Source organism: Oncorhynchus gorbuscha, linkage group LG16 (genome assembly GCF_021184085.1).
Source record: "Oncorhynchus gorbuscha isolate QuinsamMale2020 ecotype Even-year linkage group LG16, OgorEven_v1.0, whole genome shotgun sequence".
In the NCBI taxonomy this organism is placed as follows: domain Eukaryota; kingdom Metazoa; phylum Chordata; class Actinopteri; order Salmoniformes; family Salmonidae; genus Oncorhynchus; species Oncorhynchus gorbuscha.
Genome location: NC_060188.1, coordinates 84,663,656 through 84,691,189, shown reverse-complemented (window position 1 = coordinate 84,691,189; position 27,534 = coordinate 84,663,656). Strand labels below are relative to the sequence as shown.

The following is a 27,534-nucleotide window of genomic DNA, read 5'->3' as shown; positions in this document are numbered from 1 at the left end:
TACACTGCACTGACATCAGACCTCAGACTATACACTGCACTGATACACTGCACTGACATCAGACCTCAGACTATACACTGCACTGACATCAGACCTCAGACAATACACTGCACTGACATCAGACTATACACTGCACTGACATCAGACTACAATACACTGCACTGACATCAGACTATACACTGCACTGACATCAGACCTCAGACTATACACTGCACTGACATCAGACCTCAGACTATACACTGCACTGACAGACTATACACTGCACTGACATCAGACTATACACTGCACTGACATCAGACCTCAGACTATACACTGCACTGACATCAGACCTCAGACTATACACTGCACTGACAGACCTCAGACTATACACTGCACTGACAGACTATACACTGCACTGACCTCAGACTATACACTGCACTGACCTCAGACTATACACTGCACTGACCTCAGACTATACACTGCACTGACCTCAGACTATACACTGCACTGACAGACCTCAGACTATACACTGCACTGACATCAGACAGACTGCACACCTCAGACTGCACTGACATCAGACTATACACTGCCTCTGACAATACTGCACTGACCTCAGACACTGCACTGACATCAGACTCAGACTACACTGCACTGACATCAGACTATACACTGACTGACATCAGACTCACTGACATCATACACTGCACTGACATCAGACTATAAACTCAGACTATACACTGCACTGACATCAGACTATACACTGACATCAGACTATACACTGCACTGACATCAGACTATACACTGCACTGACATCAGACTACATCAGACTGACATCAGACTATACTGCACTGACTATAAACTGCACTGACATCAGACTATACACTGACATCTGACATCAGACTATACACTGCACTGACATCACTGCTGCACTGACATCAGACTATACACTGACATCAGACTATACACTGACATCTGACATCAGACTATAAACTGACAGACTATAAACTGCACTGACATCAGACTACCATCAGACTATAAACTGCACTGACATCAGACTACACTGCACTGACATCAGACTGACAGACTATAAACTGACTGATCACTATAAACTGCACTGACATCAGACTATACACTGACATCAGACTATACACTGCACTGACATCAGACTATAAACTGCACTGACATCAGACTATACACTGCACTGACATCAGACTATACACTGACATCAGACTATACACTGACATCAGACTATACACTGACATCAGACTATAAACTGCACTGACATCAGACTATACACTGACATCAGACTGACATCAGACTATACACTGACATCAGACTATACACTGACATCAGACTATACACTGACATCAGACTATACACTGACATCAGACTATACACTGCACTGACATCAGACTATACACTGACATCAGACTATACACTGACACTGACATCAGACTATACACTGACATCAGACTATACACTGCACTGACATCAGACTATAAACTGACTGATCAGACTATAAACTGCACTGACATCAGACTATACACTGCACTGACATCAGACTATACACTGACATCAGACTACACTGACATCAGACTATACACTGACATCAGACTATACACTGCACTGACATCAGACCTCAGACTATACACTGCACTGACATCAGACCTCAGACTATACACTGCACTGACATCAGACCTCACATCAGACTATACACTGCACTGACAGACCTCAGACTCCATTCCTGTTTGGAATTGGTTTTTATTTTTTACTTAACACTTTTTCTTAAAACTGCATTGTTGGTTAAGGGCTTGTAAGTCAGCATTTCACTTTAAGGTCTACACCTGTTGGTTAAGGGCTTGTAAGTCAGCATTTCACTTTAAGGTCTACACCTGTTGGTTAAGGGCTTGTAAGTCAGCATTTCACTTTAGGGTCTACACCTGTTGGTTAAGGGCTTGTAAGTCAGCATTTCACAGTAAGGTCTACCTGTTGTATTTGGCGGATGTGACAAATACAATTTGATTTGTTTATAACCCTAACCTTTTATAATGTAAAAATACATCAGGAATCACTAAACAAACAAAGGCCTTATGCTTGTTAACATTGTAGTGAAGAGTGCACTACAGGGTCAGAGTAATATGGTGATTTCTCTGTAGGGACAATTAAGTTTCATTGAGAACCTTTGAGGTCAGTTCCAATACTCTTAGACATTTTCTTTGTCAGACAGTGTGTGGATATCAACAGGCTTCTCTCTATACGACTCTGAAGGGTTAGTCCCAAATGGCACTCGAGGGATCTGGTCAAAAGTAGTGCACTGTATAAGAAATAGGGTGCAATTTGGGAAGCAGACTGTCTTTGAACTGACCCCGTCTGTCTTCCCAGGACCATCCTCCGGGTCTCAGGCAGGAAGTGAGCAGGGAGAACAGGAGGAAACTGGACGGTGCTCATGGGTACTGACCCTGAACCCAACAATACAGTTGATGATGACTACACTGCAGGATTTCAAAGGGGGTGAGAGACACTGTTGCTGTCTGCAACATCAAACTTAAATCAATGATTTTCTACAGTTTGTAGAAAATACATTTCCTTGAGTCTTTTGAACCAAATGCAAAAGTACAAGACATTTCAGCTGAACATTCCCTTTAAAACCGACGTAACATTCTAACTACCAGACAGGAGATTTCTAAAACAACTTCAACATTTAGTATTTATTTCACAACAATAAACACAAGTAGTTTTTGTTCATTCATGATCATTTCTACAACATAGGAGGAGATGTGACGATGGCTGGTGCACAGACGTCCCTTCCTGTCCAACCAGGTCTGATGATGGTGGCTGTACTGGACAAGACAGCAGGCATGATGGGATAGGCTCTGGAGGACTGCCTTCCGGTGTAGGGTGAAGTTGCCCCTAGTTTTGCGCATCCCTCCACCTCTCGCTAATGGTTAAGGTTAGGATTGGTGCGGAGGCTGGGTAGATTACCCTTTACCAGCTCCAAAAGAAGAGTCTGCTGCCGTGCTTGGCTGGCTGCAGCTGGCCCTCGATCACAGGGTTGGGCTCTGGCCGGGGTCTCGAGTGGTAAGCATTCTCAGGAAGGGGACGAGAGGTGTCCACCTTTGTCACCTGAAGAGAAACACAGGTGCCGAAACGTTACATAAATCCACAGCAAAGAGGAGAGGAGACTGGGAGCAGGCAGACTGGTTTGTAAGGCCTGTACTAAGAACACAAGTGAATGTTTTGCTGGTAAAAGAGAAAGCATATTGGTTCAATGAAGATCTGTGTCAAAAGGCTTAGAGCTGTTTTCAAATGTGAGGGAGTACTGTTTACCTAGCATTTGCACCGCTGATGGAGGACAGAGGCAAATGGAGAGGACCAACCCGCTGGGAGTATAGGTAAGAGAATGGGACAGGGTTTTAAACTTCCAGAATAACAGGAGTTGGACAAAATGAAGGTCCAATACATACAGAATGTTCAATCATTCTTTTGTTGTTCCCAAACGTGACCTTTTAACTGAATCACCCAAAGTTTTGTTGAAAGATGATGTCTGGGAGCAGCAGAGAGGTCCCGTGTGGCTCAGTTGGTAGAGCATGGAGCTTATAACACCAGGGTTGTGGGTTCAATTCTCACAAGGGACCAGTAAAAGAAAAACACGTATGATAAATGTGTGGACTCCACCTTCAACTCCTCTGCCCACCACACGCAGGCAGGCCCTGCCTTGTGCCACTCCATCACCTCTCAGACCCCTTCAACTCCTCTGCCCACCACACGCAGGCAGGCCCTGCCTTGTGCCACTCCATCACCTCTCGAACCCCTTCAACTCCTCTGCCCACCACACGCAGGCAGGCCCTGCCTTGTGCCACTCCATCACCTCTCGAACCCCTTCCCCTTCAACTCCTCTGCCCACCACACGCAGGCAGGCCCTGCCTTGTGCCACTCCAGCACCTCTCAGACCCCTTCCCCTTCAACTCCTCTGCCCACCACACGCAGGCAGGCCCTGCCTTGTGCCACTCCAGCACCTCTCAGACCCCTTCCCCTTCAACTCCTCTGCCCACCACACGCAGGCAGGCCCTGCCTTGTGCCACTCCATCACCTCTCAGACCCCTTCCCCTTCAACTCCTCTGCCCACCACACGCAGGCAGGCCCTGCCTTGTGCCACTCCATCACCTCTCAGACCCCTTCAACTCCTCAGCTCACTACACGTCACCCAGCTCAGGACCACCGCTTAACTACTGTTAAGTCGCTCTGCGTCTATGAGCCGACTTCTCCTTCTGGTAATAGTTTAAAGGGTCTCACCTTGGACAGTTCTCCCAGGTTGGGTCTCTCCCAGCCCAGCTTGTCCTGCACACAACTGTCAAAGGCCTGCTGCTGTTGGCGGCACTGACGCAGCTCTGCCAGGTTGGAGTAGTCCAGGCAGGTCCAGTACTCTGTGAAGGACTCAGCACAGCTCCCCTTTATCTGCCTGGAGGAATCAGATGTTTCCTTAATGTTTAGCACACTGTTGATGTTTAATTTAACTAAGAACAAATTCTTATTTTACGATGACTGCCTACCCCGGCCAAACCCTCGCCTACCCCGGCCAAACCCTTGCCTACTTGGCACTACTTTTGACCAGATCCCTGGAGTGCCATTTGGGACTAACCCTTCAGAGTCATATAGAGAGAAGCCTGTTGATATCCACACACTGTCTGACAATCTGACAAAGAAACTGTCTAATGAATATTGGAACTGGCCTCAAAGGTTCTCAATGAATCTTGATTGTCCCTACAGAGAAATCACCATATTACTCTGACCCTGTAGTGTACTCTTCACTACAATGTTAACAGGCATAAGGCCTTTGTTTGTTTAGTGACTCCTGATGTATTTTTATATTATAAAGGGTTAGGGTTATAAAGGTGTAAATAGTCCTATGGGACTCCCAATCACGGCCGGTTGTTATAGAGCCTGGAATCGAACCAGAGTCTGTAGTGACACCTCTAGCACTGAGACACTGCGTCTTAGAGCGCTGCGCCACTCAGGTGACAATTCAGACAGAATCCCTTCCCCAGGCATCTATTTACTTATTTAAGCCCTAGGTTCTTTTAAGGAGCATAGGCTGTTGACAAATGTCCCCCATCTCACACAGGAAACTGAATTGAGTTCTAGATGTATCACTTTCCCTACATGCTGGACAAGAGTTGGCTTTCTTATGCTCAAATTAACACTTGAGTACATACTACATACTATTATGATCCTGGATAAAACTTGTTTTTACTATCTAGCTAGCACTATGTTAATTGACCTTTTTAAATGTGGGCAAGGTACCACTTCAAGGTAGGTGTAGGACCTCCAAAAGAATAAACAACCAGTTGTAATTACAAGTTTGACAAAACCTTGTACCATTACAATAATGCCATCTTTTACCACTCAGCCTGTTTACATCTGGGAGCAGAACTGTTTATGTGTTCCTGCTTTGGAAGTGGGGTTTTATTTGTGGACCTTACACAGAGCAAGCCTGCATGTCAAACCCAGCCCAATTCACAGACAGATACCAGTCACTGCAGAGGTATGTGCCTGTGTGTCCGGCATTAATAGGTGTTATTAGTGCACAGCGGCCTTCTGTAAACAAAGCCGCCAGTCAACCCCCACGGTGAGACAACCCATGAAAACCATAAGCCGTGGCCATCTCAGTCACCAAATATCAACCCAATCGAATACTTATGGAAGATTCAGAAGCGGTGCATGAGAACTTTTTCCACCACCATCAACGAAAAACCAAATGATGGAATTTCTTGTGCAAGAATCCCTTGCCAAGCTGTTCCTTTATTTTGTCAGTTACCTTTATATACCATGTCTGACTGACAGATAGCATATAGTTAGCCTACCACTCTCTTGACTCTTATTGGTCAGTTGCAGAACAGAAGTGAAATGGAAACTGTACACTTTAAGTTGAAATCTATTCACCCTGTTGTAATGGCCATATGGAAACTGTACACCAGATTGAGGCTTTATTCGGCTGAAAACTGTTGACAGAACCATGAATCTAAAACGGCAGACCGTGTAGTTCAGCAAAAGCTGCTGGATGTGGATACAGTAAACATACAGCAGAGTCCTGGCAAGGGTTCACATCTTTTCAATGTCTGTTGTAAAAACACATGCAGGCTTAAGATCTTATACCATGTCATCACAACTATTACTGGTCCTTAATCATGCTAAAACAGCATTAAAGTGGCTCATGTGAAACAGACCAACATTTTTCATGTGGGTGTTTAATAGTCAGTCAACACTATGATTACCTACCTGAAGAAGTTAAGTGCACACTCGTTGACTTTCCTCCCTTCGTTCAGACACTTCCTAGGGTCCTTCTCCTCCCAGCGACAGAGCATGAACTCCTTGTTGGCCTTGTCACACTGTGAGCCATAGTGGTGGGCAGCTCCCTTCAGCACCGCAGATGACACACTGATCTACACAGGGGCGAGGGCAGAATGAGACTCTACAGACACTACTCAACACGGACACACATACTGTATATAGACAAGTGTATAGCTTACTTCAATTTCAAACCCTAAACAGCCAAATATAATGACAAAAGCCAAAGGTGAACATAGTCAGATATGCCATCTTTGGAAAAAAAAACATTACTTTTTGAGAGCATAAATCTGGCGTACTAGTATTTGGAGTGGGGAGATCAATTAAAGTACATCAGTGTTTTTGATCATGGCAATCAGAGGGGCACGAGCTCCTATTTCATACAGGTCTCATTTGATTCCTTTCAAAACATATTGCTCAGAATACAAATCACGACATTATATCGATGTCTTTAGATGCGCCCCCAAACATCAACTGTATTCTTGTTGTAGGCCAACTGAAGTTGCCCTGTAAATGCACTCAAGGACAGGCTAAATATCATAACCGATTGACAGCTAGCCAAAAATACATTTTTATGTGAGACAACTTGAGGGGAATTAAATTAAACCAAGTAGCTAGCTAGCCAGAACGCATAAAATCCCTTACATGATAATAGAGTTAGCAAGCTTGCTAGGTATCTTGCATTGTACGGTATCACAACATGTTTTTATAGTAGCTGTCTCAAACAGGGACTATTGTACATAAATTAAACACTAGCTAAGTTATAGTACCTAACTAACGTTTGCTAGCATTAACCTTTCACTTCCAGATCACAGCAAGTAACGTTAGCTGACTGTATCACAATCGATGCAATACTGCAATCAACACGACACCTAGAAAACGTAAACTAGTAACCTTGTTGGAAAGCCAGTATTTAACAAGCTTGCTAGCTAACAATAGCCTGCTATGCTAGCTCCAGTTGGATTGCTGATTTAGCTAACTTTGATAGCATTGCTAACCAGATTGTTTCTCGACGTTACGCCTCGTTCTTACCTCCTCAACATTCAAGTCATTAAAAGTGGGAACCTCCACCGAACCCGGCATGGTCCGGTTTCTGTCAGATTAATCCAAATGAAAGAACAATGTCATACACACTCAAGGTCCTCGTCTGGCTACTGGACGAGGCCGCATAAGGAAGGTCAGTGAGTGCATTGCGCATGTCCACAGGTTTGAAACGCATTTCAGTGACGTGTAGAAACCGAAAGAATAACACCAAAGATACTGTGGTTTGCACGGATTTAAACGCCGAGTTAACCAATTGTAAAAACAAGTTTCCTTCTTCATTGGAGATAGAACACCCTGGTGGCGTTAATCCATTTAGTTTTGTCGCCTTGAACAGGTTAGGCAATCCTCAATCTGACGGTGTTGGCTATCTCAATCCTGACGTCTGGAGGATCTATCACTCCTGCTTAATTAACTCAGGACAGGAGGACCCTGCATCAAGTAAGCCAGGAGATAGACTTGACCAGAGGCAATGTGCTCAAGGTGTGGTACTTCCTGGCACGAGTTTGGACAGGCCAACAGACTGGCAGGATTTCCACCAACTGTACTATTTAGGTGCCACTGTCTGTCAAGTCAAATCACATTTTATTTGTCACATACACATGGTTAGCAGATGTTAATGAGTGTAGCGAAATGCTTGTGCTTCTAGTTCCGACAGTGCAGTGCAGTAATATCTAACAAGTAATATAACAATTCCCCACCAACCACCTAATACACACAAATCTAAAGGGGTGAATGATAATATGTATATGGATGAGCGATGGCCGAACGACATAGGCAAGATGGTATAAAATACAGTATATACATGTGATATGAGTAATGTAATATATGTAAACATTATTAAAGTGACATTATTTAGAGTGGCATAAAGTGACTAATGATCCATTTATTAAAGTAGCCAGTGATTGGGTCTCAATGTAGGCTGCAGCCTCGCTGAGTGTGTGATTGCTGTTTGGCAGTCTGATGGCATTTTTCAGTCTTTCGGTCCCAACTTTGATGCATCTGTACTGACCTTGCCTTCTGGATGGTAGCGATGTGAACAGGCAGTGGTTCGGGTGGTTGATGTGCTCAATTGAAGTCTCAATCAAGTTGAGGATTATGTTTGATCAAACAGAGTTTAGGATGCTGACAGTGATTACTTCTCTCAATAGGGCCTTGAGGGAATATCAGGATTTCCCATGGCAGAATGCCATAGACTTGATTCGGGCCCGGACTGGTAATGGTGAGGTCGGAAACGCTCCGGACGGGAATAATGCAGGGCACTGGGTAGGATGGTGCTTTGTCTCCGTACACAACAGAAAGGGACAACCGAAACACGGCTTAGCCTAACCTGTTTTATCTGGGGATTCCGCTGCTTATTGAAGCTGGCGGGGTGAGGTCCTTGCGTACCTACCAGGGATTTGACTACATGACAATCTCAGAGAGAGACACTTGGGACCAATGGATCCAAGCTTATCTGGCTGCTCATTAGCCAAAACTCAACTTGAAGTTCAATTTTCCTTCATGATGACAGACAAGGGATATGGCTTGATAACATACCTCAATTCAGGGATGGAAGGTTTTTCTGTACTCCTAATTATTCCATTATTTATTTTTAATTTCACCTTTATTTAACCAGGTAAGCTAGTTGAGAACAAGTTCTCATTTACAACAAGCAACGAAATCGAGAAGATTGAAATGCTGCTAGTTTGAATTAAACTGCATTTTTCATCAGCATGCTATGCTAGTGAATGCTAAAGCAGCCTATTGGATTCCACAACACTTCCGGCAGCTACTTCCCAACGCTGTATATCGCATTTTCATTGAATCCAATTGGCTGCTTTAGCTAGCCTAACATGTTGATGACAAAGGCAGTTTAATTCAGAACTAGCAGACCGTTTCGACTTGAAGGAAGAGAGTGTTTAGCTGCTAGTAACCTTGCACAGGGTGACTACCCAGCAGGCAATGCAACCCAGCCCAGCGCAAACATGAACGCAGTAATTCCATAAAAATAAAATGTAATTTATTCTCATGGCCAAATTGTATATTCATAAATGCAAACGCTTTGGGATATATTTTTTTTAGCTTCTACAATTGTATAAATTCCAGAAATGTGTGAAACATAAAAAATAAATAAATATAAATATATATATATATACACACACTGAACAAACATAGAAATGCAACATGTAAAGTATACCGTGTCACGTTTCATGAGCTGAAATAAAAGATCCCAGGAATGTTCCATATAGGGATGTTTCTTTTTTTTTGCTGAGTTTATATAAACCCTGCTTTTCGATGCTGTGTGTTGGCTAATGAGAGACTTTCAAGCAACCAGCTGCCATATAGAGCCCCACAGTGTACGTGTCATAATACCCATAACAAAAAAAATAATGGTGAAAAAACAATTGAAACCGCTAGGTTTTATGGGTATAAAACCTAACGGTTCCAATCGTTTTTTCACCATTCATTTTTTTTGTTATGTTTTGATAACCATGTAAATCTCTATGACAAGGTGATTTTTATCAATATACACTGCTCAAAAAAATAAAGGGAACACTTAAACAACACAATGTAACTGCAAGTCAATCACACTTCTGTGAAATCAAACTGTCCACTTAGGAAGCAACACTGATTGACAATACATTTCACATGCTGTTGTGCAAATGGAATAGATAACAGGTGGAATTTATAGGCATTTAGCAAGACACCCCCAATAAAGGAGTGGTTCTGCAGGTGGGGACCACAGACCTCTTCTCAGTTCCTATGCTTCCTGGCTGATGTTTTGGTCACTTTTGAATGCTGCCGGTGCTTGCACTCTAGTGGTAGCATGAGAAGGAGTCTACAACCCACACAAGTGGCTCAGCTAGTACAGCTCATCCAGGATGGCACATCAATGCGAGATGTGTCAAGAAGGTTTGCTGTGTCTGTCAGCGTATTGTCCAGAGCATGGAGGCGCTACCAGGAGACAGGCCAGTACATCAGGAGATGTGGAGGAGGCCGTAGGAGGGCAACAACCCAGCAGCAGGACCTTTACCTCCGCCTTTGTGCAAGGAGGAGCACTGCCAGAGCCCTGCAAAATGACTTCCAGCAGGCCACAAATGTGCATGTGTCTGCTCAAACTGTCAGAAACAGACTCCATGAGGGTGGTATGAGGGCCCAAAGTCCACAGGTGGGGGTTGTGCTTACAGCCCAACACTGTGCAGGACGTTTGTCATTGGCCAGAGAACACCAAGATTGGCAAATTCGCCACTGGCACCCTGTGCTCTTCACAGATGAAAGCGGGTTCACATTGAGCACATGTGACAGACGTGACAGTCTGGAGACGCCGTGGAGAACGTTCTGCTGCCTGCAACATCCTCCAGCATGGTGTGGGGTGGCATTTCTTTGGGGGGCTGCACAGCCCTCCATGTGCTCGCCAGAGGTAGCCTGACTGCCATTAGGTACCGAGATGAGATCCTCAGACCCCTTGTTAGACCATATGCTGATGTGGTTGGCCCTGGGTTCCTCCTAATGCAAGACAATGCTAGACCTCATGTGGCTGGAGTGTGTCAGCAGTTCCTGCAAGAGGAAGGCATTGATGCTATGGACTGGCCCGCCCGTTCCCCAGATCTGAATCCAATTGAGCACATCTGGGACATCATGTCTCGTTCCATCCACCAACACCACGTTGCACCACAGACTGTCCAGGAGTTGGCGGATGCTTTAGTCCAGGTCTGGGAGGAGATCCCTCAGGAGACCATCCGCCACCTCATCAGGAGCATGCCCAGGCGTTGTAGGGAGGTCATACAGGCAGGTGGAGGCCACACACACTGAGCCTCATTGTTTTAAGGACATTACATCAAAGTTGGATCAGCCTGTAGTGTGGTTTTCCACTTTAATTTTGAGTGTGACTCCAAATCCAGACCTCCATGGGTTGATAAATTTGATTTCCATCGATAATTTTTGTATGATTTTGTTGTCAGCACATTCAAATCCAACTAATACTAACTAAAGTATTTGATACAAATATTTCATTCATTCAGATCTAGGATGTGTTATTTTAGTGTTCCCTTTATTTTTTTGAGCAGAGTGTATTTTGTTCTATTTATGCTCAGATTTGAAAATACTAGTTAGCATAAAAGTAGACATCATGCAAGACTACAAATCACTGCAAACTCCTGCACCTCATCTTTATCTGACTCATTTGCTAACAGCTATTGTGTCAATTTAAAACTTGCCCAAGACAGTTCACAGAATTGTCAATTTAAGTAAATGTAGCCAATTTATGAATTACTAAATTTAGTTAACATTAGATAGTTAATCCAGAGATTCTTACCTTTGCCTCGATTCGGCAGTCTCATCCAGAGCATCATGGCATTTGTGTATGATAGCCACATTAGCAGTTAACTAGCGTTTAATTTTTTGGGGGGGTAAATACAGGCAAATATATTGATGAAAGTCACCTTGTCTGAGAGAGATTTACACAGTTATCGAAACGTCATGCCAGTGTAAGCCTACACAAAACACAGCCCTTGTTTTAAGAGTTCCTAAAATCCCCTATGGGAACAATGAATGGTGGGAAAACGTTTATCCTCTCTGACCACTATGAGCAGTCCTCCATAGGAATGAATGAAATTCTACAGTATTCAAATAAATTGTTTAAATTACATGTATTTAATTAAGTATGTACAGTATTTGTTGTAGAGAGGGCAGTAACATTAGTAATTATACTTTAAGGAAAATCTTCATACATATATAAGATTTTGTGTGTGTTAAGTTCACATAATATCATGTAAAAGTATGCATTAAGGTACATTTATCAAACTCATTTCACGGGTGTCTTCAGGATTTCTCTCCTCCCTTGTACTTGATTGATTAATTAATGTCACTAATTAGTAAGAAACTCCCCTCACCTGGTTGTCTAGGTCTTAATTGAAAGGGAAAAACAAAAACAAGCAGACACTAGGCCCTCCATGGAATGAGTTGGACACCCCTGCATTGAGGTGTGTTCATTTTACAATGGTGGATGGGTTTCAAAACAGAAACCTCTTATCATTTGTTTTATTAGATGACTTCATGTCATACAAGATTGTAGAAATCCTCACTGTTTTAAAAAAAAAATAAGAAAACATGAGCCATTTCAGCTCGATTTTGCATGAAATACAGCAATTTGTATTCAGTGGTGTACTGCAGTTTCTGTAGACCCCCTGCAAGATCGGAGTTCGTGCCCCTCCCAACCTAAAAAAAAACTAACAGATTTAATGCGTCAGCCACTCAATAACAAAGTAAGTATAATTTGATAGTGTATAAATTCCAGCTAAATACTGTATATAACTATAGATAGTACACTGTATATATACTATATATAAACAATCCTATTGTGTTCTTTGAAATACATTTGATTTCATATTAATGTTAAGACCTTCATAAACACAACCAAATACTTTTTGAGATAGCATATATTAACTGTATTTATTATTAGGCTGTTAGAATGTTGACCCACCCCAAAAGGTAGGGCCCGAGCCTGAATTGGTATGGCTGGAGGTCCGGTGTGGTGACAATGATGGTTTCTGGGAACTGATGGCTTTTAGTTGAAGCTAGATGGAGTACAGTATTTTAGCTAAGCCTAACCCTAACCAAAAATGATATGGTCTGACCTACCTACCCATGTCAATTGGACAACATACACACTTGGCTTGCTACAGGTGGAAATTCTAAAAGTTTTATGAAGGACATGGGAGGGTTTCTTTCAAAATGATTAATTTACAACAACAACTAGATGGGAGGCAGACCCCTAGAGCTCCCTACGTTTTGTGGGCGTGTGGTACGCCAATATTTGTATTGTCTCAAGCACTGAGCACATTTCAGGTCTGCTGAGCGCAAACTTGAACCTTGTGAAATTTCTATGCAACTTCCGGCACATTTACTGTGAACACTGAGGTTGTACCCACTTTAATGTATTGTTTTAACTGTGGCCAATTAGGCTACTGTGGCTATTTGATCATAATGTAGGTAGGGTTTCCAGAGTGGCCTACTATAAAAAACAATGGAGAAAATGCTTTACATTTCATTTGAATATAAAAATAGCGTTCTATCATTCAGCCTACGGTAGCAGCCAATGTGTGGTGTTCAATGTAGGCCTACATTCCATGAGACTTTTGAAAAAACATGCAGGGCTTGACATTAACCTGTTAATGCACTTGTCCTTCAGACAAGGTGACTGAAAATGTTGTTGTGTTTTTTGACGCAAGAAATCACTTTACAAAATTTAATTCATTATTATTCCCATACCATTATTACAGAGAACCAGACAAATTATGCTACCCTCTGCCTATTGGCTACTTAGCTTATTCAAGCCTTTCTCAAAATACAACATTGTCCCTTTAAGACAAAGAAAAAAGCTCCTTAAAGGACTTACTTTTCAAATATGTCTAGAAATGTACAAGGTTTGTGCTCTTGTAGGAAGCAATCACTCCCACATTGCTGACTACAAATTAGTTTTAACTGGGCTAATAACTCACTAACTAGCAAAGAATATGAACAAATATACACACCTGGCTACATGCAACTCTTGCTTTGATTTCAAAACAAGCCATTATAATCCTGACACTCATGCTGTAAAACAGTCCAGTTCCAAGTGAACGGCACAAATCCATATGGAAATGGTCTATTTGCATATAGTTAGTTTTGCATACTAAGTCTTGCATAATGTAGCGAGTCATTACAATAATATACTAAGTCTTGCATAGTTCGTTTTCTTTCGGGTATGTTGCGTTGAAAGTGTCTAATATTGCGTGGATTCGATCACAATTCCCACATTAAAGGGAAACGTTGACTTGATAGTGTTAACTAATGGGGAAAACTCAAGAAAGTTGAATAAAATTCAATCTTGTGCTTCTCTGTGCTGGTTTTTCTTCTGCGCTGCAGTCCATGGGGAGCTGCGCAGGCCCCGGCAGTTTAGAGGGAACATTGGATTCAAGTTTGTGTGTACAAGACTTATTATTTTCTAAGACAAGAGACAACATGCTAGGCTTCTTTTATCATAATACACTTCATGCGGTGAAATTTGAAAAAAAGAGACACCGCACGAGCTTCCCGTTTCCATGGCGACGTCGTCACACAACCTGCTTGCTGCAGAAACCAGACAGCTGTCAACTAAGCTAACCTCTGTTTTTCATTGTAACTTCATAGCAAATATGGAGTTCACAGGTAGCAGTTACACTGGAGCCTTCAAGAATGGCAGGTAAATTAATAAAACATTTTTGCCATAGGCCAGTTTGCAAAACTTCTATGTGTCAAAGTGTAATGTGACATAACGTTAGCTAGCTTACTTTAGCAGTAGTGGGTAGCTAGCTAGCTTGCACCAGTTCTGGCACAAGTTTAATTTGAATGTTCTTATCATCTCACCATTGGTGAATTAGCTATGTCCTTTGCTCTGTTCCTCAGGATGGAGGGAGAAGGAGAGTATAAATTCCCCACAGAGACAAGATATGTTGGGGATATGAAGGATGGCATGTTCCATGGAAAAGGTGTTCTCTATTTTCCAAATGGAAGCAAATATGAAGGAACTTGGGAGAAAGGGATATCCAAACAGGTGTGGAGCATACTTTCTGTGATTGTGTGTGTGTGTGTGTGTGTGTGTGTGTGTGTGTGTGTGTGTGTGTGTGTGTGTGTGTGTGTGTGTGTGTGTGTGTGTGTGTGTGTGTGTGTGTGTGTGTGTGTGTGTGTGTGTGTGTGTGTGTGCACCTTCATGCCTGTGTGTGTGTGTGTGTGCACCTTCATGCCTGTGTGTGTGTGTGTGCACCTTCATGCCTGTGTGTGTGTGTGTGTGTGTGTGTGTGTGTGTGTGTGTGTGTGTGTGTGTGTGTGTGTGTGTGTGTGTGTGTGTGTGTGTGTGTGTGTGTGTGTGTGTGTGTGTGTGTGTGTGTGTGTGTGTGTGTGTGTGTGTGTACCTTCATGCCTGTGTAGGTCTGTGTGTGTGTGTGTACCTTCATGTCTGTGTAGGTCTGTGTGTGTGTGTGTGTGTGTGTGTGTGTGTGTGTGTGTGTGTGTGTGTGTGTGTGTGTGTGTGTGTGTGTGTGTGTGTGTGTGTGTGTGTGTGTGTGTGTGTGTGTGTGTGTGTGTGTGTACCTTCATGCCTGTGTAGGTCTGTGTGTGTGTGTGTGTACCTTCATGTCTGTGTGTGTGTGTGTGTGTGTGTGTGTGTGTGTGTGTGTGTGTGTGTGTGTGTGTGTGTGTGTGTGTGTGTGTGTGTGTGTGTGTGTGTGTGTGTGTGTGTGTGTGTGTGTGTGTGTGTGTGTGTGTGTGTGTGTACCTTCATGCCTGTGTAGGTCTGTGTGTGTGTGTGTACCTTCATGTCTGTGTAGGTCTGTGTGTGTGTGTGTACCTTCATGTCTGTGTAGGTCTGTGTGTGTGTGTGTGTGTGTGTGTGTGTGTGTGTGTGTGTGTGTGTGTGTGTGTGTGTGTGTGTGTGTGTGTGTGTGTGTGTGTGTGTGTGTGTGTGTGTGTGTGTGTGTGTGTGTGTGTGTGTGTTTCGCATTGGTTATAGTGGCCATTACATCTGGTCCCCTTTAGCAATCATTCACATTCATTGTCGCAGTTATTCCGTTTCCATACCTCTCCTCCAACATGTGCTCTCTGCATGTTCCACACAGGAAAGACATTCCTTTTTGGTCAACCGTTCATTCATGCGTATCTCAGCCATAATAGTAACCAGTTCGTTCGATTATTATCATGATTACTGCGGTCCATTAGACATGATCTAGGTTTAGCAAGCCCATGACCAAACACACCTCACTCCCATCCAGCTCAGACCTCTCTTTGTTTCATGGTAAAAACTCCACAGGATATGGAACATAGATCTCTCAACAAAGGATGCACATTTAAAGACTATTCAACCATATTGACATACTTAGGCCTATGTTGTGGTGAAATGTAATTCCCCAATCCAAACAGAATTGAAGTGGTGAAAAGTTTCTGTTTTTTTCCCCCTAATAACCCTTATTTGCCATTAGATACAAGTTTCAAGTTTATGACTAAATAACAACAGTTTGTTGCAGAATACTACAGTGTTTCATCCACAGGGAAAGTATACCTTCTCTGATGGGCTGGAGTACCAGGAGAAGGACTGGGACTTCTGTGATGGTTATGACAGACAGTTCTACACTGAGAGGTGCAATGGACTCAAACCTGCAGGTAAAACATGCACTTCTTTTTTAAATTAAAATCTACCTTTTTACAAGCGGACTAAATCCTAAAGTATTAGGATAATAATCTATTCAGTCTCAATACCATAGCAATGGGATAGAACATATTATCTCAATGGTTTTTACCACAATCTGTGTGTTTTGTCAAATTTAGTCACCTTGTTTTTTGTTGTTTGTCTCAGGACTTGACCAGTCACTGACTCTCTGTCTATCTGTCCTGGCAGGGGAGTCTCAGCTGACAGACCTGGACCCGCCGCGCGTCATCCCAGATGGCTGCTATGACTGTGGGGACGGCTTCTACGACCCCAACACCAGGGTTATCACTGACTATGAGCATCAATTCCTGAGGAACGCAGGTGAGCAGAGACTGTTGGAGCTCACTTCAAGGTTTTGACACTGAGTGTGAAAACAGATCCAGGCGTATTGTATCACATATATTTCTGACCTCCGTCTCATTTGAATGCGCAGTAACCTCCAATTTTCCAGTACTGAGTTTGATTTTGTCTTTTATCTTAACTTATCATATTTTTGGGCCTTGTTCCTTTTTGGGGCGGCAGGGTAGCCTAGTGGTTAAAGCATTGGACTAGTAACCGGAAGGTTGCGAGTTCAAACCCCCAAGCTCACAAGGTACAAACCTGTCGTTCTGCCCCTGAACAGGCAGTTAACCCACTGTTTCCAGGCTGTCATTGAAAATAAGAATGTGTTCTTAACTGACTTGCCTGGTTAAATAAAGGTAAAATATATATATTTTTTAAAATTTGGTTTTAGAAGTGGGGGGGGACATAACTTTATTTATTTATATATACATTTTAAATCCAGTTGGATAAACACCCCAAACAGGTTACCCGACCACTCAGAAACGTCCACATGGCCCTAAAGCACACAGCTTCCTTGTTTTGTATCACATTCCAATGATAAAACTGGGGGGAACAAAAATGCAATTTTAAAATGTAGTACAAAACGAGGCAACGGTGTGCCTCGTCCCCAGCGAAAGTTGCACCCTGCTTTATTATAATGTTCAGGGCAATTATTATCCCATCAGTAAGCTCTGGCCACCTGGGAAACATTTGATATTAAAAACTGATAAAATACTATAAACGGATTACCCTTATTCTCTAATGTAAGACTATTTCAGCCAGATACTTTGCTGAGGCAGCCTTATTACCCTATAACTCATCATCTGTAGTCCTCTCAGCCAAGCATGCCTCTCCACTGCAGTCATTTTAGTTTTGTTTTCAAAGGGAAAATTTTAAACACATTTTCTCCACCCATTGAGTGCTCGATGTGGGATCTTTGATTTGAAGGCAACGAGGTCTGTCAGGTTTTGAGATAGATATTTTTGTTTTTGCATCACCAGGCAATGTCATGGATTACGAACGGTTATAGATCTAATCGTCTCTCTGTGAATGGGATGGATGGGGGTATATCTATGGGAGACAGCCCAGCTGTGATGTCATCGTCTGTCTTGTGAAATAATAGCCACACTATGTTCTATCTCTTGCCATAGGTTGCAGCTAAGCCGGCATTATTTGGAAACAGTGAGTGTATAGGCTTAGACTATATACACACATAAAATGCTAAATATGATATGAAAGTGTATATTTATGACTGCCTTTGATCAGCCTGCCACAAACACAGGTGTGTGTATGTGGATGATCACTGATTGACTCAGTGGTTTAGGACTTACTAGAGGTCCCAGTCAGACCATGACATGCCGGCAATGGTTTAGGATGTACTAGTGGTTCCAGCCAGACTATGACAGACAGGCAGTGGTGTATGATGTACTAGTGGTTCCAGCCAGATCATGACAGACAGGCAGTGGTGTATGATGTACTAGCCAGACTATAGTTTGGTAAACCCTGTCTAGAGTAACTATACGCAACATGATACAGATGAGTGTCCTCATATTAATCACTGCTTGATCCGGAGCATGCAAATCTAATTTATGTATATAGACAACAGACAGAAAAAAACAGACAAAGAGATGCATATCCTGAACAGATGTCCTGAACATGTGCAATAAGAAATATGTTCAGATTTTTTCCTTCATAACAGTTCTGGTATTGACCAATGAAACGGAGGGAAGGAAGATAGTGTTGAAGGAGAAAAGAGGAAGAGCTATAAAATACAGTTGTTCCAATCATTGGATTCAGATTCATTTGGTGTCTGCTGTTTGTATTGCGTATTGGTAGGGCATTTTTCTACAGGAAATCTTTGATTTATTTAGCAGTATACCGTAGACGGTCTTGGCTATTACAGCTACTATCAGGGATGAAATGTCAGCCATTCAAAACCACCATTATAAACTGGGTGGTTTGAGCCCTGAATGCTGATTGTCTGAAAGAATACAACGGGTATGACAAAACATGTATTTTTACTGTTCTAATTATGTTGGTAACCAGTTTATAATAGCAATAAGGCACCTCAGGGGTTTGTCGTAATCCTAATAACAGCACTTAACCGTGGTATATTTACCATATTGGCCGTATATTTAATGCTTTAATATACCCCTCAGATCCATTATCTCGATGCTCCATTTCTGTTAGCCCTTACCTAGGAACTAATATAGTGAAGAATTTAAAATGAAATATGCATATAAGCTTTCAATAGACAGCCAGTGTGTGTGAGGAACCGCACGCACAAGAAGGATCATTGGGCCTCGTCACATGACGTGACGAGGAACACTGTGTCCTCTGGATCTGTGTTAATAATCTCTGAAAGGTTGAAGGTATGTCTGTCAAAATGGGTGTGAAGACAGAATTTAATGCCAATGGCTTCCATCCAGGAAGGAGAAGAGCAGAGGGCCCCGGCACTAACTGGACATTGAGAGGAACTGCTCTCCCTGTGGGGACCATGTGTTTTGAAGAGGAGAGGAAAGAGTGCAGTCACCGCTGTGGAAGAGGACAGAAGAAGGGATGTGTGCGGGGGGAAGGGGGAGCGGAGCAGGGCCCTCAGACCAGAGCGATGCTGGGCCAGGCAGGAAGGGTCAGGGAAGTACCCAGGCTTTGGGCCAAGACATGAAAAGAAGCACAAAAGCAGATGGAAGGAAGAAGCCCTGAGGAAGAATCTCTGAGTCTTCACAGCAGCAGCCCAGCTGAGGAAAGATGAGGTGAAACGGGTCATCTGGACTAGACCCAACCCCTCTGAGGTCGGTCCAGTCGGGGGAGTGGAGTCGTGGCGCGGGTGGAAGTAAGGTGTGTCTTACTTCCACCACCTTCCTGCCAACCAACGCCACATGGAGCCCACTGCTGCCTGATCAACTGACATGCTTGAATTTCTCCAGCTATACAAGAGCTCTTATGGATCAGCTTTTTAATTCCAGAGATACATAGAGTGCATCATCCATCACATAATATACACTACAAACTGAACAGAGTCAATAGTGGAATACAGGAACAGATTGAGCTGATACACACTACATCTCTGCAGTCTTATCAGCACAAAACTAACTATCTGTAATGTAAAGTACTTAAGTAAAAATACTTTAAAGTGCTACTTAAGTAGTTTTGGGGGGTATCTGTACTTTACTTTACTATTTATATTTTTGACAACTTTTTCTATATCCCTAAAGAAAATCATGTACTTTTTAATCCATACATTTTCCCTGACACCCAAAAGTACTCGTTACATTTTGCATGGCTAGCAGGAAAATGGTCCAATTCACGTACTTATCAAGAGAACATCCCTGGTCATCGCAATTGCCTCTGATCTCATTAAACACAAATGCTTTGTTTATAAATTGTGTGTTGGAGTGTGCCCCTGGCTATCCATAAATAGAAAAAATTAAATGGTACTGTCTGGTTTGTTTAATATAGAGCATTTGAAATTATTTATAATTTTACTTTTACTTTCAATACTTAAGTATGTTTTAGCAATTTTACATATACTTTTGATACGTAAGTATATTTAAAACCAAATATTTAAAAACTTTTACTCAAGTAGTATTTTACTGGGTGACTACCCTTTTTACCTGAGTAATTTTCTATTTAGCTATCTTTACTTAAGTATGACAATTGGGTACTTTTTCCACCACTGGTATTTATCTGTCTGTCTGTATTTGTCTGTTGTTCGCCCTGGCATCGAGCAGGACCAGCCCTACAAGTGCTCAGGAACCCTATTGCCACATTGTTTGTTGCAGTTTCCTGTTTCTGGAATAACTTCTTTTGAAAGTCGTAAGGGTTCACATTCAAAACATCCCTCTGCCAAGGAAAACAGCCTTGGTTTGAGCTACTGCCACTTGGTTGTGAGTCGTGGTGTGTTCCCAAAATGGCACCCCTATTCACTATATAGTGCACTACTTTTGACCGGAGCCTGATGGGGGCTTGTGCCATTTGGGATGCAGACAAGCTGAAGCCTTTTCAAGCAGATACAATCAGTGTATTCATGTTTACTGTATTATCGCTGGGTACAGGTCAGTGTCTTCATATTTACTGTAATATCACTGGGTAATGGTCAGTGTCTTCATATTCACTGTAATAGCACTGGGTACAGGTCAGTGTCTTCATATTTACTGTAATATCACTGGGTACAGGTCAGTGTCTTCATATTTGCTGTAATATCACTGGGTACAGGTCAGTGTCTTCATATTCACTGTAATATCACTGGGTACAGGTCAGTGTCTTCATATTTACTGTAATAGCACTGGGTACAGGTCAGTGTCTTCATATTCACTGTAATAGCACTGGGTACAGGTCAGTGTCTTCATATTTACTGTAATATCACTGAGTTCAGGCCAGTGTCTTCATGTTTACTGTATTATCGCTGGGTACAGGTCAGTGTCTTCATATTCACTGTAATATCACTGGGTTCAGGTTATCATGGTTATTTTTACTGTAATAGCACTGGGTTCAGTTCATCGTATTCATGTTTACTGTAATATCACTGGGTTCAGGTCAGTGTCTTCTTATTTACTGTAATATCACTGGGTTCAGGTCAGTGTCTTCATATTTACTGTAATGTCACTGGGATCAGGTCAGTGTCTTCATATGTACTGTAATATCACTGGGTTCAGGTCATCATGTTCATGTTTACTGTAATATCACTGGGTTCAGGTCAGTGTCTTCATATTCACTGGGTTCAGGTCATCGTGTTCATGTTTACTGTAATATCACTGGGTTCAGGTCAGTGTCTTCATATTCACTGTAATATCACTGGGTTCAGGTCAATGTCTTCATATTTACTGTAATATCACTGGGTTCAGGTCATCGTGTTCATGTTTACTGTAATATCGCATTATGTTCTTTCCTGAAACCATCTCCTCTACAATCCTAATTCATCACGTACAGCGAAATGCTTATGTTCCAGGTCGCTCGACAATGCAGTACATTAATCAATAATTATTTACATTTCAACAAATAGACTCCCCCAGAATCATGACAACTCCAATGTCAACCATACTCCAGTATTAGCCCAAGTAACCGACTGGCAGCATTAAGTAATGTTAAGTCTATTGGTCAAGTTGATCTAACAGCCATTAAGTTAATTTAACACTTTAAAGTGTTGCTTCTGCATTAGTTGGCAGGAAACACTTTTCCCTTTGAGTGTATTTTAAAGATTAAGATAAACATGTTTTAACAAGGAGCCATTATCGTTTCCCTACCGCACCATGTACACCACCGCTCCTGGGTGAGTCGGAGCTTTTTTTGTGAGAGAGTTTGGGGAATTCGTTGATATCCAGTTAATGGCCAGCAGCAAATGGGGGAAGGGGGGCTAGAGGGAAAGGCTTAGTCAGTAGGAGAAAAGTGGTTCACCAACAATGTCATGTTTATGATGTGCTAATTGATATGCATTATACAAAGGGTGGGTCTAATCCTGAATGCTGATTGGTTAAGCGCATTACAGCCGGTGTCTATTCCACAAGTTATATGTAACAGGCAATATAGCCTACAGCTAGTGTACAGTGTTCCCAATCATTTTTTGTTGTTGTTGTACTTGTATCATATTTTATTTCATGACAGTCATGTGTAGATAAGTGAATCAAACAATACAACCATATGCATCCTACAATTATTTGGATCTGGTAGATAATATTTTTTGGAACAGATTTAGGATTATTATTTTTTTACTAAAATGTGTAGGCTAAATTCTTGTTTCCAATTATTAATACATTCCAAATGAATGTCCCTAAACGCCCCTAAACACTCATTATAGAAGGCTTTCTATAAGACGTCCACAGTAACAATTTAAAAACACATGAAGTGTATGTTAAGTGTTCACAATTGACATTTTATTTCAGATTGCTTCCGAACCATGGTGGCCACCTGTGCCCTCAAATAGAATTGTATTAAAGTAGGAGTGACTTTTAAACACTCTGTGAACGATCACAATCCAGGGCAAATTACAGCATATGAAAATGTGTGAATTCTATCTCATTACCATACGCGCTCGGAGAAACGGAAGGCCTAATTGCAGTTCTATAAGACCTCGCAACAGGCAGAAACCGGTGCAGTGGTATTAATTGGTTTAAAATATTGCTGAAATGACCTTCTTGACGCTGACCTCCGTTTGTTGAGAAGGGGGAGGCAACACAACGCGACAAAAGGGGTGGATAGGCTGTTACCCGCATGCAGTTTCCGTGGTGCATGGAGCAGACCGTGGCCCGTTCGCAACTGTGATTTCTATTTCTGAACGCGCGCGCCAGGTAGAGTGGCGAAAGAGGCGACTTGGAGTGGCTGGGGCTATCGCAGGCAATTACAAACAATCAGGCTAGAGCTTCAGACCTGTGCCCAACAATGGGCCCAGCGCACACTGTTCCCCCAGATGAGCTCTCAAGTGTGTGCAGCTGCGACGCTCCGATTCAGTCCCAGCAGAGATGCTACCTCTTGCTCTACAATTATCAAGTAATTTCAGTTTTAACTATGAAAAACACTATATTATCCGCAGTTTTGGTAGTCGAGTCATCCTTGTTAAAATTGTCGTTCATTTTTTTGGTGATTTATTGGTGGTTGAAGTACCACTAAGAAGTTATTTTCTCCTAATTGTTACCCTGATTTTTCACTGAGATGTAAATCGTTATTGAGTTGAATGTGTCCATTTCAAAAGCTCTGATATAATTATATGCATCCAGTCCAGTGTCCTTTTTCGTCTTCCTCGATCACATTTTAAGATTACAATTTTATTTAATGAACTATTAGAATAAGTTATTTCTTTATACCCTTTCAGTTAGAATAATTGTGTGTTTAAAACGTGTTTTAAAAGGTTGTTGCTTTATTCTGACCTTCGTGGTCTTGATTATTCTGAAAATCTATTTTCCTGCAGATGACTATGAACGGGAGTGGATTGTGTCCACTTGTCGGAAGAGCTGGGATGAGATCGTTGGACATTCACCTGACAACTAGGCTGAATTTCAGAACTGGACATTGAGTTGAGGGGCCTGAGCAGCTGCTGATTTAAAAGGCAGCTAATTTATGGAATGTTTAACTGTATAGGCTACCTGTGAATCATATTTTGTGAAATATGGAATCTTACACATTTTCGTTGTTATAAATATGATTTTAACAGATGCATAAAAACATCGGTAGGTTTATTTCAGATGCACAAAAACACAGCGAAACGCATGTAATGTAGCCAGCCTATACTGAAATGAAATGTTATAAAGTCTAGATCGAAAAAGATGCTAATGCTTCAAACATGTTCATGCAGAATGAGGGAAAAAAACATTTTGGATTTCTAACGTGTAAAGCCATTTGTTTACGTGTAATGTTTGTCATTAATTCTCTGCATGGTGCTGCCTGTGTAATCAGTGTCAGATTGTTCTCTCAAGTGTCCTGAAAGACTCTGCAGGTAGCAGCCTAATGGATGCAAATCAACATGAGATCACTTCCTGTTTGTTATACGTGCAATATATGCAGTTGCTATAGGCTTTGTTCCAGTTGTAGTCTTATATCTTGTCTGTCTGTACAAAAACACACCAATGGAAAACCCTTAATCGAACATACATTCAACTACAGAAATATGCAAAGAAATCTCAATATAAGGCTTTGGCTCCGATAATTGTATTTTCTACTATAATGCTGTTTTTTTGGGGGGCATATTTCTGTAGTTTTATGCATGTTCGATTTTGAGGGTTTTACATTTGTGTGTGTTTTTGTACAGACAGACAGGCTTATATTCTGAGTGAGACGTTATGTCTGCCTCAGCGAGAGCTGCCCTTTGAAACAGAACCCAGAGTAGGGGATCAATCTCATGATGCAGCCTGACAGTGACTTCCTGTCTGTGATGGCGCTCCGCTGGGCTCGCGGGAGGAATCAGCAGCAGAGCCGTGGAGAAAGAGAGGAGAGGAGAGTAGTTATTACTGCACACACTGACCCATGAAGCGCTCACTAGCACAGCCATCGGCCTGTGATTGCTTCCTACCCCCGCGCCGGGCACACCCGCACGCACACAACCAGGCAAACCCAGGTTTAAGGAAAATCCAGACACACCAGAATAACTCCGAGGCCTATACAAATTTACAATGAATGATGCATATAGCGTAACATGTTCAGACACGGTTATCCAGCAGGATCACTTAACCTTGACCACGGATTTCATATTTCAAGATCCATTTTTAAATTGGCACCTCTGCGTGTGTGTGTCCTTTATTGATTGTTTGGGATAAGGAGGTTAACGTGCTTCTTGCATCAAATTGTTGTGGTCCAACTGAAATTATTTTAAAAAAAATACAAATTTCGCATTTTAAAGTCAATTTTATTGCATTTAGTACACAAAACACAGTCAATCAAATAAACCTGTTTCATTTTTAATAAAACAATACTATTTTGACATTTTCTGAGAAAAAAAGTGCTTACAGACTATTGTCTCAATAAATACAAGAACATTGAAGTCTTGTCTCCCTTAGTCCCTTCGTAAACACAGGATCCTATTCCTCACTGACTCCACTCCACAGCCAAGACACAAAGTTAGTTTCACACAACCTCCCTCTACCCTGCCAGTCAGGCTGGCCAGCCACAGACGTCTATATACATATCGTGGTCCTTCTGTAGCTCAGTTGGTAGAGCATGGCGCTTGTAACGCCAGGGTAGTGGGTTCGATCCCCGCGACCACCCATACGTAGAATGTATGCACACATGACTAAGTCGCTTTGGATAAAAGCGTCTGCTAAATGGCATATATTACAATATATTATATCCCCAGTCCGCTAACTGTCATTGTACCACATCTCCATTTCAACCCATAGAAGTGAAGCACACAGGCTGGACCACTGTAGAAGATAAAAGCTGACGGACATGGATCCTGCACAGACATAAACACTAAATTGCTGACAAAACAACTGTTTAAACATGTAATGTGACATGTATCGGTCTTTCAGTCCTTAACCACTGGGGGAAGACGTATCTGTTTATACATTGCAGATCTACCTCTCTCATACACAATGTGATTGTTCAACATTTAAAATAGTTTTGTCAATTTCAAAAGTCTCATACGGGTGTTACAGTAATAAATCATGATTTTAGACAACTACAATTTGGAGCTTCAAATGATTGAAATGTCCATAACAATAGATTGTAATGTGTTTTTGCACAAGAGTATTGGAAATTCAAATCACACCAAATAAATAATATTTTAATATTTTCACCAGTACAGATTGAAAGTTACACCTTTCCGAAAAAAAGGTGTAATAAAAAATCATCCTAATAAATTTTTTTTTTCTCTCTGAATTTGAGTGTTTTACCTCAGCTGCCTGAAAATGATTGATAATTCAAAACAACCAAATGACGGTTTTCTCATCATGTAGAAGATAAGGCACACAATCTATCCTCATCTGAGGCTCATATCCTTTACAGAAGGCTGCTGATGACAATGTATTAAAGGGACATTTAAAATGTATATTCCATCATCTCCAGCACATGATAAAATTGCACATTTCTATGTTTTGTTGTAAAAAAAAAAGATAGAGGAAAATAAGTGATACCAATGACATCTTCACTGTGCATCATCTAATTTTAACCAATTATGAGTAGGCATTGGTCACTAATCGTCTACTAATTGGTTGATGATGTCATTGGAAACATTTCCTCTACATTCCTAATTTTTTACTACAAAACATAGAAACGTGCAATTTTCACATACAGTTGAAGTCGGAAGTTTACATACACCTTAGCCAAATTCATTTAAACTCAGTTTTTCACAATTCCTGACATTTAATCCTAGTCAAAATTCCCTGTCTTAGGTCAGTTAGGATCACCACTTTATATTAAGAATGTGAAATGTCAGAATAATAGTAGAGAGAATGATTTCTTTCAGCTTTTATTTCTTTCATCACATTCCCAGTGAGTCAGAAGTTTACATACACTCAATTAGTATTTGGTAGCATTGCCTTTAAATTGTTTAACTTGGGTCAAACGTTTCAGGTAGCCTTCCACAAGCCTGCCACAATAAGTTGGGTGAATTTTGGCCCATTCCTCCTGACAGAGCTGGTGTAACCGAGTCAGGCTTGTAGGCCTCCTTGCTCGCACACGCTTTTCCACAAATTTTCTATAGGCTTGAGGTCAGGGCTGTGTGATGGCGCTCCAATACCTTGACTTTGTTGTCCTTAAGCCATTTTGTCACAACTTTGGAAGTATGCCTGGGGTCATTGCCCATTTGGAAGACCCATTTGCGACCAAGCTTTAACTTTCCTGACTGATGTCTTGAGATGTTGCTTCAATATATCCACATAATTGTTTTTCCTCATGAGGCCATCTATTTTGTGAAGTGCACCAATCCCTCCTGCAGCAAAGCACTCCCACAACTTGATGCTGCCACCCCCGTGCTTCACGGTTGGGATGGTGTTCTTCGGCTTGCAAGCCTCCCCATTTTTCCTCCAAACATATAATTGCGTACTATTGTTTGTACAGATGAACATGGTACCTTCAGGCGTTTGGAAATTGCTCTCAAGGATGAACCAGATTTGTGGAGGTCTACAATTATTTTTCTGAGGTCTTGGCTGATTTCTTTTGATATTCCCATGATGTCAAGCAAAGAGGCACTGAATTTGAAGGTAGACCTTGAAATACATCCA

General features: G+C 41.8%; 2 protein-coding genes across 2 annotated transcripts; one reads left to right on the top strand and one right to left on the bottom strand.

The window, feature by feature from the left end:
* Nucleotides 1–2,672: 2,672 nt before the first annotated feature.
* Nucleotides 2,673–7,809, bottom strand: LOC124000731 (NADH dehydrogenase [ubiquinone] 1 alpha subcomplex subunit 8-like). Its single transcript, XM_046307311.1, has 4 exons — nt 7,357–7,809; nt 6,256–6,419; nt 4,273–4,438; nt 2,673–3,102 (listed from the first exon to the last, which is right to left on the bottom strand). Exons 1-4 carry the CDS (start codon nt 7,405–7,407, stop codon nt 2,965–2,967), a joined length of 519 nt encoding a protein of 172 aa, XP_046163267.1. The 5' UTR covers nt 7,408–7,809; the 3' UTR covers nt 2,673–2,964.
* Nucleotides 7,810–14,413: 6,604 nt separating this feature from the next.
* Nucleotides 14,414–25,890, top strand: LOC124000237 (MORN repeat-containing protein 5-like). The gene is made up of 5 exons (XM_046306465.1): nt 14,414–14,569; nt 14,773–14,920; nt 16,410–16,521; nt 16,757–16,888; nt 23,790–25,890. The coding sequence occupies exons 1-5, from the start codon at nt 14,430–14,432 to the stop codon at nt 23,867–23,869; spliced, it is 612 nt and encodes a 203-aa protein (XP_046162421.1). The 5' UTR covers nt 14,414–14,429; the 3' UTR covers nt 23,870–25,890.
* The last annotated feature ends 1,644 nt before the right edge of the window (nt 25,891–27,534 follow it).

Coding starts and splice junctions, on each gene's coding strand:
- LOC124000731 (XM_046307311.1), bottom strand. CDS start 7,407: ATGCCGGGTTCGGTGGAGGTTCCCACTTTTAATGACTTGAATGTTGAG. Junction 4,439..6,255: donor TGTGCACTTAACTTCTTCAG/GTAGGTAATCAT, acceptor TGATTCCTCCAG/GCAGATAAAGGGGAGCTGTG. Junction 3,103..4,272: donor ACCTGGGAGAACTGTCCAAG/GTGAGACCCTTT, acceptor GTTTCTCTTCAG/GTGACAAAGGTGGACACCTC.
- LOC124000237 (XM_046306465.1), top strand. CDS start 14,430: ATGGCGACGTCGTCACACAACCTGCTTGCTGCAGAAACCAGACAGCTG. Junction 14,570..14,772: donor GGAGCCTTCAAGAATGGCAG/GTAAATTAATAA, acceptor TCTGTTCCTCAG/GATGGAGGGAGAAGGAGAGT. Junction 16,889..23,789: donor TCAATTCCTGAGGAACGCAG/GTGAGCAGAGAC, acceptor ATTTTCCTGCAG/ATGACTATGAACGGGAGTGG.